The sequence below is a fragment of the Homarus americanus genome, unplaced genomic scaffold (genome assembly GCF_018991925.1).
Source record: "Homarus americanus isolate GMGI-L3 unplaced genomic scaffold, GMGI_Hamer_2.0 scaffold52806, whole genome shotgun sequence".
NCBI lineage: Eukaryota > Metazoa > Arthropoda > Malacostraca > Decapoda > Nephropidae > Homarus > Homarus americanus.
Genome location: NW_024720773.1, coordinates 10,409,582 through 10,426,084, shown reverse-complemented (window position 1 = coordinate 10,426,084; position 16,503 = coordinate 10,409,582). Strand labels below are relative to the sequence as shown.

The window sequence follows — 16,503 nt, the reverse complement described above, 5'->3', positions numbered from 1 at the left end:
CAAACCAAATGCAGTAATTTTCCAAAGAATATCCGTGTTTTTGTGTGGATTTTAACCTAACCTATGTCAACCTTTATAATTTAACGTGTATTATGTAACCCCTATCCATTCAGCTCTGTAAAGATGTGTTTGATAAAATAAATACAAGGGGTGTAAAGGCTTTTATCATCTTGAATATATTTAATAGTTAATTGCACTTTAAGTAAAATCAAACTTAAACAAAAGAGGAAATCTGAAGAAAAAAAAAGGATTTAATGCAAATCGGGTTTTTGTTTTATTTGTCGGTTTGTTTGTTTGTTTTATAGTTGGGCTTTACAATGTAATCCGTATCTACAGGCCCCGCTACCGCTACCCCTTCTACGACCACGAGGGTAATGGGGAGCTTCTGTACGGCTACGGTGGTCCCAGGCTCTACAAGTACACCATCTTCAAGCCTGTCGAGGGGTACTTGCGAAGGTAGTGCCCACACCTACACCCCGCTCACGGTACTAGTCATGAGGTAAGTATTGGGCACTGGCTGTTAGATCTACACCTGCACATCTCACCCCTGGCTACAAGATACGACAAATAATCATCCTTGGGAGTTTGGAAAAGTCTATGGATGACAGGCGGTAGAGTAGCAACAAGAGCGTTTGAATACAGGACATAAACTAAACTTCCCCCCCCAACACCAACTGCAAGACGTAGTGAGAGAATGCAGTGCCGTCTTCATATATGAGGGTTGGCGACCACAGTCCTCCACTCTAAACGTTCTCGAACTGTTTTTACCAATCCTCCGAGGTTTTGTATCTCTCTGTGGACTCAGGTTTTAACTTCATTCATTCATCCCATAGTCTGCCTTCCTCTGGCCCTCCTACCCTCAACTTTATTCATTAAACATGTTTATAATCCCCTCATTCTTAATTATACGACCATAGTATCTAATTTTTCTTTTGCTGTACATTTCAAGTATTTTTCTTGAAGTTTTTGTTGATATTAGTACTTCTTCACCTGTTTTCCTGTCAGTGTAACTTATCTTAGCATTTGCCTATAACTCCACATTTTAAAGACCTCCAACCTCTTTCCGGTGTCTTCTGAAAGTGATACTGAATATAAACCAACAGTCTTCGATGTGTGTTCAATGTGCTGTTACTGACCGCTGTAGTTAGTGAGTAAATTAATGCTTAATTTAATCAATACAATGTTTACCTAACCCTACGTTTCCTCAACAGGTCCCAAGGCCTGGGTGGCGGGACAGAAAAGAGGGTAAACAACAAGCTGGTCTCATCCATCCATCCTGGTCCATCGTTATAAACTGTTGCAGCGAACGACATTATTGAAGATAAATTAGATTGGATTTAATTACATTATCTAACCTAGTTTATCTTGGTTCTCTGATTCATTTAAGAATGTCAGATAACACTATTGTCCGGTCTTATCCAATCACGATCATGCTTCACGAGTTCTCATCCAAATCACTGACAAGATAACATAAGTTGTCAACCAGTTACCCTACAGCATGGACCCGAAGCAATATCCATGACAAAATTATATGACTGGTAGCAAGTGACAGGTTATTTATATATATATATATATATATATATATATATATATATATATATATATATATATATATATATATATATATATATATATATATATATATATATATAATGATTTCTTGGGTAGACAATACATTGAAAAATTATTTATCAGCATCTTGAAAACAAAAACAGATAATTTTCTTGTGCCATAAAGACTATCTTCTCCCGTCTTCAAGTGTTACATGTAGTCATAACATTTTGATTTCACAATAACAAATAAAGTTAACTTCATGGTGAGGTTCCATAGCTGACTTTGAATTTAACTTTTCTCAGTCACACAAATAATTCATCATGATAGAAGAAATTACTAAAGAGGCCAGTAAACAGTACGGTAGAGGTGAACTGTTCTCCTGTTGTTATATACAGAAATAATAAACATCCATGGCGAATATGAGGGCATCTAATTGGCTGATTTACTAACCATTCAGAAACGTACAGCAGCTAAATCATTAAGAAGTGCGAGAAGTAAGTTTCCACCACAATTTTAATATCTACCTCGTGCGCCATAAGTTCCTGTAACTTGTCTCTGAATGGTTAGCAAATCAGCTGCTCGGACGCCCTCGGTCCAATAATTAGCATCTGTTGTCTGTACACGACTACGTAGACCAGTTCATACTAGGCTAAGCTTGAGACCAACACAGGGCGATTCATCAGATTTCTTTTTAATAATTAATTCGAATAACAAACAAAATTATACATATAAATTATGTTTTTATGTTTGTGTCACATACAGATTATCATACTTAAGAAATCTAAGTTAATTTGTATTTTAGTCAATTGTTTTTGTGTCCCCAAGATAATATACAGGAAATCTGTTATCTGTGTGGTGTATATAGGTTAGGTTAGTTTATTCAGCTACGATTTATGAAAATTGCATTAAACTTCACTGTGAACCTAAATTGACCTTATCTAACCTGTATGCAATATAAAACAAAACCTATCCAACCGGGAATTTTACTGGAGGAGTCTGACTAAATTGATGCAACCAGTAAACTATCTCGGAAATATGTTTGATGATTTTTATAATTGTTTTGTAATAAAGACGATTACTGAATACCTAGGTTTTTCGTGTTCCTATACCTACTTGAAGTTTATAATATACGGAAAATAAGATACTTTGGTCATATTAAGAAAGAAAAAGGCCCATGTAAAAGCAGAGACTGGTTGGGTGTGTAAAAATAATATCTGGGTCTTTTAGAGCTAAGTAAATCTGGGAACATTGTTAAAAAGAACTTTATAGCATTTAGAGTGGATGACTATAATCACTAACCCTCAGACATCTGTACTAGTGGCATGAACATCTGGAGAATTGGTAAATGAGGTAATTCTATAGAAACTTATGACTGCATATACAGTACACAACGATCGCTATAGCATCCCTCACAATGAAAAGACACTCCTTGATATTATTCTTCAAAATTTTAAACAAACTGGATAGCTCTAATTTTTAGGGACGGAGACAAGCAAAGATGTTCACAGTATGATCCAGATGTGTTGCACTTTTATAGTCTTCAGCTGTGTATCTTTAATTACGTTTTTTTGTTCATATGAAACCTCAGGAATGTTTCTAATAAATTCTTAGTGATTTCTTTGAGAAGAATACTGACTTGGTACCTACGTTACAGACGACTCTGTTCTCGGTATTCTCATCACAGTCATGGAACGCTTAGGGATCGTAGTTCTGGAAAATATAATAAAATTTTGGGCATACCAATTTACGCCGACACAAATTTTAATTTTAATTGGAGTGAGTGTAATTTAAATATAACAACGTTTTTATGTGAATATATTGCAACTGGAACTTTAGAAAAAACGGATGTATTTGTAATTGTAACTTACCTTTGAAATCTAGCAGTCCATTAGAAATGTCTCCCATCTACCAGTCATCGTTTTCTTTGAAAACATTTTTTAAAGTCTACGGGATTTTAAGTCCTGATTTCAGAAATTACCAAGTGAAAATTACAAGAAAATTGGCCTTCAGATAAATTCCTTTGACAGTTAGTGCAGTTAGCTCTCAAACCCTTTACAATGTCATTGTACAGATGCTGGGATGACCCCAATGATCCCTAGTGGCTGGAAATTATCATTAGAGAGTCATATATTAAAGAAGGGTGATGGCCAGTACTGTACTTACCCTCCTCGTCACTGATCGGTCGGTCGGTCACGTCTCTGTTACTCACTGTTGGCAAGTACTGGGCATGCACTGGCTCCTGATCCTGAATGTATCTGTACCTCCTCCAGCGTTCTTGAAGGAGCCCCCACTCGGTGCCCTAACAACACTCTGTTTGGAAAGTTTACAATTCTCACCCGGGAAAAGTTTGCCCTCATAGTTTTCCGGATTTCTGTTATGGATTACTGTTAATGACTGTATCTATTGATCTTATGATATATATGATTGTATACTTAATAGCTAAGGGGTTCCATAAGCCAAATAAAACATTTACCTTTAGGCAAAATATATTTAAAAAGGGCAGCGCTAGCAATGAGTGTTTATATACGTGAATGCGAACATTCGTTTATCATTTTATTTATCAATTCTTAAGCTCACTTCTAATATTAATGAATTATTTATGATATGCATTACCGTATGTAAGTTAACGTGTGAATATTGTCAGTTTTCTTGTTGGCTACTTCTTATAGCATTTTATTCACCATATCTAGCGATTTTATCTACATTTAGAGGTGAATCTTGCTACATTAATTAAGATGAGTTGGCAACACTGTTTATTTGGGTGGGAAGGCCACTACTTTCCTTGGAGGAAAGGTACAAGACTAATGTTACAATAGCTTAAATTAACCAGAATCAATGAAACCTCGCCAAATTTGTTAAATAATTTCATTTTATATTTAGATTCATATATATTACCTATTTTTGTATATATGTATCACAAGTAAAAATATCAAGACGGGTGTACCTAGCCAATAGTGAAGTACGGTTTGTGTTGTCTGCGCATAGTTAAAGACAGAGTGGTACTGTGGCAGGCAGCAACGGAGTCCGTCGGGAGGTAGAAATGGCTAATGAGGCACTAATGTCAGCTGCCTTGGCTAGATCACAGTCTTTTCACACCTTTAATACACCACAGACTTCAGTAAATAAAAGTGGCAATAATGTGAGTCTAATAGGTCATATTTTACGCTACAGTGAACGTTATTGTGTCCTCCATTGTCTTGGTATTCTCATAACTTCTTTTAACTGTGTGGTATTTTTACGTTAAGAACGTATAAGTTACAGTGAGGGCATAAATTCATTTGTATGTTTTCGTAAGCTTAAGTTGTACCAAATACTTGTTGTAATTTAATCATACAAACTTGTGCTTGGTATTATATGTAACAGTCTTACATATTATGTGCTTGGTATTGTATGTATCAATCTTACATATTATGTTGGGGGTTTATTGTATTTTGTTGCCGTAATACTTGGCAAGAGGGGTCCAGCCTTAGCACCAACTTGAGGAAATTTCTACATTGAAGATAAAAGCCAACGTGACCTTGCCATACACTATGTTTAGGTTCTAGGAATGGTTGTTTTTCTAGATTTTTTTTTATTTCATTTTAGGAGAGTAAAATAGGATTTAGTGTTGATTATTTTTGGTTTGATAGGTTAGTTTTTGATGCTGCTATAACGTGCAATCTACAAGATATTTAGGTTAGGTTGGTTCAAGTTAGGTTAGGTCAGGTAAGGTTAGGTTAGGTTAGACTAGACTAGACTAAAGGTATTTTTGAAGATCACACAGTATAGTAGCACTTAGTTTTCTTCCTTTTATAAACAATAAATTATAGAATTTATCTGTATCTAAAAGAAAATCTGAAATTAATCAATATTTAGTTGCAGGAAGTGCCTGTATACAGGGTCCGACTAATTACCCAAATGTACCCAAATATAGCCGGAATGAAGTCAAATAATGGTCCTACATGAATAAATCGGACTGCCAATCATTTCTCGACTAGTATTTGGTGTCAGAAAGTCACAAAAAATTGGAAAACTTAATTTAATCTGAGTTAATAGATCAAGTGCATGTACCTAACCTAATCTAACCTCACCTCGACTAGTATTTGGTGTCACGAAGTAAAAAAAAATTGGTAAACTTAATTTAATCTGAGTTAATTGATCAAGTGCATGTACCTAACCTAACCTAATCTAACCTAACCTAACCTAACACAACTCAGATTAAATTAAGTTTACCAATTTTTTGTGACTTTATGACACCAAATAATAATCGAGAAGTGATTCACAGCCCGAATTACGTTTGTACGACCATCATTTGACTTCATTGCGGCTACATTTGGGTAATTCCTCGCTGCCTCGGTACATGCGCGTGATGTATTAACTCGGATTAAAGTAAGTTTTCCAATTTTTTGTGACTTTGTGACACCAAACACTAGTCGAGAAATGATTGGCAGTCCGATTTATTCATGTAGGACCATTATTTGACTTCATTCCAGCTATATTTTGCTACATTTGGGTACATTTGGGTAATTAGTCGGACCGCTGTATACATGGTGAACAGAGACAGTTCCTCCAGGGACAGGAAATGTAAAAAATCGTAGAAATGAAATTACTGTACACAAAACAAATTCCTGTGGCACCAAAGACACCCATTGATACGTGGGTTCTTCAGTTAAATTGATGTTTTACACTTAATGTAGAATGGGGCTCATTGTCTTTGTTTACCAAAATACTGTATTGGTGTTACTAAAAAAGGTCTATTTTTGGGGTAGAGTATAATAGTTGTAGAAAAAGAATAAAGTATAACTTGTTTGTCAACTTTTTTTGCAAAAGTATTGAAGTGTTAGTTGCACCAACTGTTTCCATTTGTTAACGTACCCTATTTTATTCAACAGTTAGAATGTCGTGTGTGTGAAGATGGGTTCAGCTTAGGAGGTGATAAAGTGCCTCGCCTTCTGTTCTGTGGCCACACACTCTGCCACGCCTGTCTGCTTCGGCTCCCTACACATGACAACAATATTCATTGCCCATTCGATAGACAGCCTACACCAATAGGTATGTGCTTCTGTTAAGTATTTTGAGGAGAGAAAAACAGTTCTTAGGATAATGTATGATTTAAAGTTCTTCAGTGAGTGAGATCCCTACTCATTGAATACTATACCCAATGGTGTCATGACTCTTTTCAAAACCTCTGGCCTCTTCTTATCATCACAGTACAGGTATTCATTTATACCTCAGACTCCTGGCTCTAGGAAGTAACTGAGGTTCATAAGTTTTTATACAGTATAGCAGTGCATATTCTCAAAGTTTCTTAATTAGAGTATATTTAATATCTCATTTTGTAGATGATTCTAGATCTCACAGGTTACTCAAAGAATGATCATAGGCCATAATTAAATGATTGAGGAGTAAAATCCCATCTTATGGCTGACAGCTAAGTGAACTGCAATACCATACTGTACTGTACTTCCTTTCTCTTAAGGGTTGGACTCTGGCTCAGCTAGGACAACAAGAGTTTAACTAATTATTAACTGCTTCACTAGCCACATAGGTAACTAACACACTGCTGGATAAAAGTACATTGACTGAATGAAGACCTGTTTTGAAACACCTGCAGTTTTTACATGAATAATATATTCTTCTGCTGAGTAAGTGTGTTCTTTGACACTTGGCCAATTTGAAGTGTTAGCATAACACAAAGTACTCACCCTTTGTTATAAAAATGGATTTTATTCTTCAGTCATTAATTTTGTTGAATTCATAAGGAAACATGAATTAAACTTTAAAGGTTTAACTTAAGTTTCCTAATTTACTGTTCTTTTATTTTAAGCTTATTTTTACTTATGCTCTTAATTGTTTGCTCATCTCATTTGAAAATGCTGCACATGAAATATTACACAGTACAGTACAGTATATAGAATCTGTCTTGTTGGTCTGGCAGGTGCATCAGGTGTATGGGGTCTAAAGAAAAATTTTGCACTCCTGGAACTGCTGGAAAGACTGTCACTGTCCCGCTCTGATGCCGTTCTCCTTCCAGAGGTCCTCATAAAACAACGAGAGGTAGGTGTTTACTGAAGTATTGATGCCTTTTTTTGCTTAGGCAATTTTTGTTAATAACATGGTTGAGAACTCATAACATATATATTTTCTTTCTTCTTCAGAAAGTACCGTTTCAATTATTTTATGTCTATAGCTACAGGTATTACAAAAAAGAACATAAAGTACTGTACTGTATTATGTTTATCATTCACTTTTCAGAACATTTATGTCCGTGCAGTACAGATATTTGATGAAACTTCACCTAATTAAGTGTCGGCTTTAGACAATGCCTGGCTTTATGGTTAAGTTCTTTGATCATCTTTAAATTGATTCGCTAAAACAGTCTTAAAATTTTTTGAGGAATAAGATCCATAACTCACACCCACATATTTTATGTTCTGCATTGAGAACAGCACTCCCACATTTTACTTATCATCTTAAGGGAGCTCATTATCATTATATTTTCCTGCTGTTAGGTAGCTAGCTACCTGTATCTCAATTTATGGATGAATTAATCAGTATCAATCTTCCGAACTTCACGACTGAAATTCATCTTATTAGAGGCTTTGCTTACTTTGGCCATATATTTAGGTTGAATGTCTTATCAAAAATATTTAGCAGAAAGATAACCATTAGTTCCTATTTAAGGCTCGTTATCCTAAGTACTTTAGTTCAGAATGGACTGTTTTGCACTAAGAAATGCTCAGCAATGAGGTTTTAGTGGTGAGCATAGCTGCTTACCAAGAAACAGATGTAGCTTTTAACCCTACCATTGCACCAATTAAGCCTCTGTTGTTGTTTTTTGAGGCTTGTGTATCTTAGTTGAAATCTGTCAAGTAAGTTCATATGACTTTTGACCTCCGTCATCCCACATGTACCAGGTGAGGACTGAAGAGTAGCTATTAAGTGATAGGTGACGTAATTTTAAGAGTTGGCAGGAACTGTGAGGTGAGATATTCTTATTTACCCATGAAAATGTTATAAAGATGATTAATGTATCTTATGGATTTGATACTCTATACTGGGTTCTGTTTGGTGAGAAACTACTGTGAAATAGTTTTATGTTTTCTAATAGGACAATAAAGAATATTGTAAAAAAAAAATTTGATTACATATTTTTGCAAAGAATGTATTGGGATACTGTTTGTATGTGTGGAGGATCGTAAGTCGGACAGTTGTAACTTGGAGACTGCCTGTATGAGTTTGTCTTGTTTTTTTTTTATATATATAAATGCCTCATTAGTCATTAAATGTTTTCTACAGCTGGGTATATCTTGTGATGAGGATGAAGAACATTTAGCTGTCCTCTATTGTACTGTGTGTGCATCCCACCTATGCTTAGAGTGCTCCGAACGGACCCACGCCACCAGAACACTCCACAAACATAAACGCATCCCGTTATCTGGTTAGTTGAGGAAATAAGATTTTATGTTCTGCAATTTTCCAGCCTTTTTCTTTATTGGTAATAGAGATCATAAATTGTTTGGCATATCCAATTGCAAAGTTGTACTGTATATAGGATGATTAATTAGTTTCTGCTTATGATAGAGTATTGATACTGTAACCATTGTTCATCTAAATCATTTGGTAAGAATATATGTTCACTGGGGAACTTGTAAAGCTATAACCAAGATTCTCAAAATGCATAGAAGCCCCTTGATATCACTGTTTGTTCTTGCCTATTTGCTGTGTACATACTGTACATCCTTGGCAATGTTCCCTTTGCAAAAGAATTGAAATTTCCTGTAGATCTACAACAAATATTTAAACTGTATTAACTGTTTACATCATTGGGCTGTACTTTCATGATAAATCTCTGGCCTCCAACTTTCTGGTTGTGTCTGCAATTTGCATTGATGTTTCCAGCTAACATTTTAGAAGAAGCCTTCAGCTTCAGTTCATTTTGAGAGCCCTGTAAATCTAGGTAGCTTACAACTTTCATGTCTCTGACTTACATTGCACAGCACAGTACTGTACTGTACTGTACAGTACAGCTGAAGAATTCTTGTCATTGTAATACTGAACATATGCAGCTATCTAACTAGGCAATAAACCCAATACCGTACTATTGGTTATTCAAGTAATTGCTGCATAATGTAAAAGCAAACAAAAGATTACTCCAGAGGAGAACAACATTTTTATAAAACTTACCCTTAGGTTTCAAGGCTGTTACTGATTAAGAAAACAGGACTATTTTGTACCTTGGTGAAATTAACTTGGATTTCTTGGAAAATCACATTACTGTACAGTATTTAAATCTTTTTTTCCTCCAAGAAGTCCTTGTTAGAAAGGTTCTGCTCTGCACCTCCAACAACCCCAAAGTTGATGGAGAAGTATGAGGAAGAAATCCATTGAGAGTTTAGTTGTAACTCCAGGACTAAGAGGCATATTGTCTCCCTATCCTGCTTAACCCTAACCATAGATGACTAGCTAATTTATTACAAGGAAGTTTATAGCCAGCAGGGAGGTAATTACAACTCAATGGCCCATGGGGAGCTCAATTTGCTTGACAACTACTGTACATGGGAAGCTAATAAAAGATTATTTTTTTCTTCGAGTCTCAGCTCCATAATTGAAGGAAAAGGACATAAACAACAAATTTCACCAAAATGTTTTCAAGTAAATATATTGTACTGTACATGGACAATAAACTCCACCCCATCTACTATTATTATTATTATTAATTTTTTCAGAAAAACCTCGTGAAAAACCAAGGTGTGCTGATCATTCCTTTCATCCAGTGGAGTTTGTATGCCTAGAGGAAGGGTGTCACGCAGCCCCTCTGATGTGTTTCATATGCAAAGATTACAAGCATACAAAACACAAGGTACAGTATACTATTGAGTTGTGTTTTAAATTTTTTTCCTGCCTAATTACAGGAAATACCAAAATACCCATACAGTTTGCTTTTAGAAATGCCATGATATTAACCCTGAGAACTCATTGTGTGTGACTGCCAAGTGCTATGCCTCAGCACAGTGATTAGAGCTGACAGCACAGCATCTACAGTTTATTAACAGTTTCTAGTGCTGTAGGTAGGAGATGAACATTGTTTAGTTAGAATACTGTACACAGTATTACTCTGGTTACAGGCTAGAACAGCAGTAATAGTAGAGTCTTTACAAAAATTATTGGAATAAATTATACTAGTGTTGAACCACTTTCTCCTGTGGACTTGGAGAATTTGAAGTATGTTTGACTGTATAATGTGGGGTGCAGGAATATACTCTTGTGATCCAGCCAGTTTCTGCTATATGGGCTTGTGTGTTTATGTTTGTATGTATCTATGTGGGAATAAAAAAGGAGTTTTATACAGTATATAATTTGTTTTACTTTCTTCATGATATAATACAGTAATGTAATCTACAAGCAGATGTTTGTTAACTTAGTTGTATTCCTTCTCAGTGCTGGAAATAGAAAAAAATAAATGAGCTTATAGAATAAATAACAACTATTATTATGATATACATTAGTATAAGAAAAAGACTGTTGCTAATTTATCCTTACCCATAAACCCTGCTTTTTAAGATACCAGTTTGTGTTTCAGCACATATTGTTGGAACAAGAAGCTGAGAGGATCCGTTCCACCATCAACACAGCTATTCAGCATATAAAAAGAGTAGCTCAAGAACTTACTGATTCAGCTCATAAGTTAGGTGAGTAAAATAAAAACCTGTAACTTTAGTGTGTGTGTGCATGTCCTGTTTTTTTTCTCAGTAATATTACCGATGTATAAAGAATGTTCATAAAGGAGGTTGGTTGGTCTAGAATGCACACAAAGGAACTAGTAAGTGAGGAATCCAATATATAATCTTCCTCTAAAAGATGGAAGTTAGCTTAAGTCACAGTCTCTGCTGTTCCATGTTCTCATCTACCTTACACACTTAATATTATCATTGTCTTTACCTGTGATTACCTATGATGTGTTGGCTTATAGCTGGCTAACACCTATCTGTGCCGACCTTGATCTTGAGATTGCTGTGGCCACCATATGCATACCAAATTTTATTTTGTGTTGCTCCCTTATCAATTTTTAGGGCTTAGACTTATTTCTCAAATATGTACATGTAGGTCATTGTGGGGAAATTAGCAATTTAAAATCTACTACAGATCTGGAGTTTGGCTTTTTGACATAATGAATCAGTGTCCAATGGTCCCCTTGAAGATTTTAGATTCAGTGTTTCAGTACAACTGAAGGATCTCAGTGTAAGAGCTCTGACAATGCCATTTCATAACAGGTCTAGTGAGAGGGTTGATTCTTGAGTCTAATATGTACTGGTAGCATTACATTGGGTTGAAATCTTTCCTATTTATTTATTAATGCAGCCTTTTGATGTTATATTGACTAAACAAACATTTTTTTTTTGCTATGATTCTAAATTTTATTTATTTATTTTTAAAGTTCATCTTAGTTATTATACATTTTGGTTGTATACTCTAGAGAGTGTGGCTCGACAGCTGGAAGGATCTCAAAATGACACTGGGCCAGCTGAAATTGATACTGGTGGAACTGCCGAGGAAGCACGAGCACGTGTGAAACAGTACTTTGCTCAACTGAGAGATCAACTTAATCGTCAAGAAACACAGGCCATGACAGTACTGGATGCACACATTCGTGAAAGGTTATGCTCCATACGTCAACAACAAGAGGACATGACCACACTCTTATCTCAAGTATGTTTTGGTTGTGTTGGCATTTGTTTTGTTGTTTCTCTGGCAAGGATGGTACTCTAAAGGATAAAGAAGCATTTACTAACCCAAGACAATGCCTTGACTCTGAGATGATAGAGGAATTAATGAAGGATAGATCCTTGAAATCCATTTGAAACAGAATTGAAGCAAGGAGACTTACAACCCTCCTTCCTCCCCATGGGTTTTATTGTGGAGTTTAGCCAAAGTGAAGCTTGTTTACTTATAAATAAAAGGTAGCCAATACAGGTACAGTACAGTATTTGATAAAGTAAGGCTACATTATACTAACCATAGTTCCACCAAGACTTGTTTTGGATTAGGCCAAAACAACTCCATCTCTAAAGGTATTAATTTCTGACAGATGGTAGCTGTGGTGGTTGATGGAGAACGTGCTATTCAGCAAGATGATGGTCGGTTGATCATGGCCTCACAGGATCTGTCTGCTCGACTGGCTCATGTCACTTCTCAGGAACAGCAGTTGGCTCAGTTAGCGTCACTAGTCCCAGATCCAGCTATACCTATAACCTTTACAAAGGTTAGACTTGTGTATTTATTGTTGGTGTTGTTGATGTCAGTAATAATACAGTACTGTATTAATAAACCAGCTTTGATTCCAGCTGCCTACATATTTAGAATGTGGCATTAGTTTTTCAAATATCAAAAATTTTCAGGAAACATACTTTTTGGGGTTAACCAAAGATAAAAATCTCAGAGTACTGCACAATTGCAATAATATTGATAGATACACACTACCAGTATGCTATTTCATATTATACATAAACTCTATAATAATAAAACATTTAATTTGATGCAATATAAGTATCCTCGGTATATTCAGTAACAATAATATGTACAGTATAGTAATTTAATTTATTAAATATTTGTAAAATGCATTTAACTATCAGTTTCAAAAGCATTCAACAAAACCCTTAAATGTTGGAATTATATACCAACATTTCCCTATTATTATTTATTTTAGATGAGTGTGGGATTGGCTGAAATTCTACCAGTACTGATACTCCAAAAACAGGCAGATATCATTGATACCTGTACATTGGTACTTCTCTAATTATTGCTACAACTATTTATGACATGTGAGGCCTCTCAAGGGACTTTCAGAATGCACCAATGCTGAGTGCCCTCAAGCAGAGCCTACTATTGCCCTGGGAGTTGTGCTTATGTTATGATATATTTTTCAGGATAATCGTATTCACATTGGAGCCAGAATAGAAATGCGTGTGGTAACTCTTGGTCTTGATGGTGCAGGCAAGACATCCATTCTCTTTAAACTAAAGCAGGATGAGTTTGTCTCAACAATACCCACCATTGGTTTCAATGTGGAAACCATTGAGTACAAAAACTTTAAGGTAGGTAACTGCCATTCTTTGATCCTTTGGGCAGTTTATAAAAATATTAACTTGTACACTTAGTAGTTTCATTGTTAAATGTTGAGGAAAAAAGTATAAATGTAAATGACTTTAACTTTTACTGTATGCTTTAAACTGATGTAGCCTCATCCCTGTAGGTTTAACCTAGGAGATGTAAGATGCAGGGAGTTATGTGGAAATTTTGGGGGGTGGAAAAGTACAGTACTGTATTTGTTAAAGGATAGATAATATTACATATGAATAACTTGTTAAATCTTATATTTACCACATCTCTCATGTTACCATAATTGTTATTAATTTCAAGGGGATCTTCATTTTTTTCCACTTTCCCAAAAATAAAAAAATATAGTTTTTGTGTACTATGTCATGTGTAAACTTGGATGCATTCACTCATCTTTCTTTTATGTTCAACAGTTTACAGTATGGGATGTAGGGGGTCAGCCAAAGCTGCGGCCTCTCTGGCGACACTATTACTTCAACACCCAAGCTGTTATCTTTGTTGTGGATGCGACAGATGTTGACAGACTTCCAGAGGCTCAGTCAGAACTAACTAAGCTTATGACGGAACGAGAACTGAAGGATGCTTCACTTCTCATTTTTGCAAATAAAGAGGCAAGTTTATGTGTTTTACCCAGATGTAGTGATGGTAGTAGATGTAGATAGGTTCTGGCTCATCCAAATATCAAATTATATGAAGTCTTGTTTAGCAGGGGTTTGGTGTACTACAAGTGAAGGGGATGGACACTCGAGAAGTAGTAGAGAAAGTGAATGATGGGAAATATGGCTAAGGTAATCCACCCTTCAGCAAAGTTCTCTCCAAGTTATGAACCTGTGTAACAGTCAGTCAATTGCAGCACCCTTAATTTTTTCAGCCATGCATATCATCAGGATAGTGAAATCTGTCTTTCATATTAAATGAATATCATAAGCAATGCACTTTTTTTAAGTACCTTGTGTTTAACTATTCTTACATACCAATTGTTGCTTTAATGATACAATATAACTCTTTTGTTTCTGTTGGTGGTGCAAATTCACACATTATCTTGATATTGGAGCTCTTTACAAGATTCATTCTGCTTTGTGATGTAAAAAAATAGAGGGAGCATTGGCTTATAGTGAAAAAAGTTATTTGGTTGCAAAAAAAAAAATGCAAGCATTCCAAAGTTTGGTTTTAGTTTATCTTTCAAATTCTTTGAAAACTGAAAGAAATTCTCCTTAAATCTCCTGGTTGTATTAAATGCATAATTTTTTTCTGAATTATGCACTGGTAAGTGAAAAGGCAAATATGATTTATATAAATTTCCCTTTATATGTAGGTTGTCATCCCCATGAGAAAGGCTAGTGCAGCCCTGATAGCTAGTTCAGTACACACCACCTTAGAATAATGCTCTATTAACCTTGTGTGGTCATGGAATGGAACCTGTGTCTCATGTGTTGAAGGTCAAGCACACTAACAATTGAGCTATGTAAATAACTAATTTGACTTTTTTTTCTTTGCTTTGGCAGAATTGTGAGCAAGCACTGGGAATGGCAGCCCTTACTGACAGCTTAGGAGTTCACAAACTGTGTCTTGGGCGGTCATGGCACATCCAGCCTTGTGATGCCCAGTCAGGAACTGGTTTACACCAGGGTCTAGACTGGCTAGCACGGCAGCTGGTGCCCTCAGAAGTTCTCAATTCTGCTGGATGATCCTATTATCCCTGAAACATGAAGTGAAGAATAAGACTAGCAATATTTTTAATATAGTACAGTATAACTAAGTAAATATAGTACAGAGAAATTTAATATATTTTAAACAAGATAGAGTTTGATGAGCATACTGTTAGGAATTCTTGACAAAATACTGTGGTAGTATTAGGGAAACAAAGTTAAAAATTATAAATTATTCTTGAACAGTTTTATTGAAGAAAACCTAGTAAAGGATGAGGAACTTGCCCTACACCAATAGACTTGTAACAAAGAAAATCTTTAATTTATACAGAAAAATAGTTACATTGTTATAGTCCTGAAGTAAATCCCTTCCAGTTCAAGGGACTATAGTGTTTTAAAATGAAGTAGATACATGATGTTTTGTATTATAATACAAAATGTCAAATGTCTACTGAACAGCCCATATCATTTTTCTTGTTAAAATTAGAATTTTCAATATACACTGATGTTCATTGGAGGACAGATAACATATGGACACACATAATTAGATTATATCTTTATGTACAGTTGCCAGCAAAAGTCCTCCCACAACTTGCTACACAGGGCTGTGGGATAACCTTGCTGGCAACTGTACATGTCATTTCCTGCATGTAGAGCAGATTGTTCTTAGCTAAATATCCTATAAATGCCATGGTCACTGTACATTTAAATTGACTCATCAACAGTGTTTGAATATTAGGCAAAGATCAATCTCTGTAAGTTTGGAAAATTTGTATTACTGTATATTTAAGTTAGTTCAAATGTGTAGCTTAGTTAAAGGCTTTAACCACAACCACATTTACCTTAGAGAAATAGAAATCGCCATCCTTGCTGCTCAAGATATTGTACTAAACTTTGTTCTTTAATGGTAGTCTAAATCTAGACAGTTCAGGCTTTTATGTATTTAATAATTTTTATGTAGACAGTTTTATACTTTATTTATTTTTTTTAAATAATTATGAATTTTGAATGTTATGGATATAATGCCATTTATTATATGCTGAATGTCAAAGACATTGTTGTCATAGTATTGTTAGGCTTTAAATGTGCACTGTTACAGTATTTAAACATTTTATCAAAGGTTTTGCTTCAACTGATATGAATGTTTCATTTCACGGTAGTAATATTAGTTCCAAGAGCACCAGCCTGCATTCTTCACATAGTA

The 16,503-nt window shown here is 35.3% G+C and overlaps 1 protein-coding gene across 1 annotated transcript; it reads left to right on the top strand.

Moving 5' to 3' along the window:
• Positions 1-4,521: 4,521 nt before the first annotated feature.
• Positions 4,522-16,280, top strand: LOC121861066 (E3 ubiquitin-protein ligase TRIM23-like). The gene is made up of 11 exons (XM_042358600.1): positions 4,522-4,693; positions 6,426-6,585; positions 7,472-7,590; positions 8,833-8,974; positions 10,263-10,396; positions 11,117-11,225; positions 12,011-12,243; positions 12,623-12,796; positions 13,461-13,628; positions 14,064-14,261; positions 15,156-16,280. Exons 1-11 carry the CDS (start codon positions 4,595-4,597, stop codon positions 15,336-15,338), a joined length of 1,719 nt encoding a protein of 572 aa, XP_042214534.1. The 5' UTR covers positions 4,522-4,594; the 3' UTR covers positions 15,339-16,280.
• Positions 16,281-16,503: the final 223 nt, after the last annotated feature.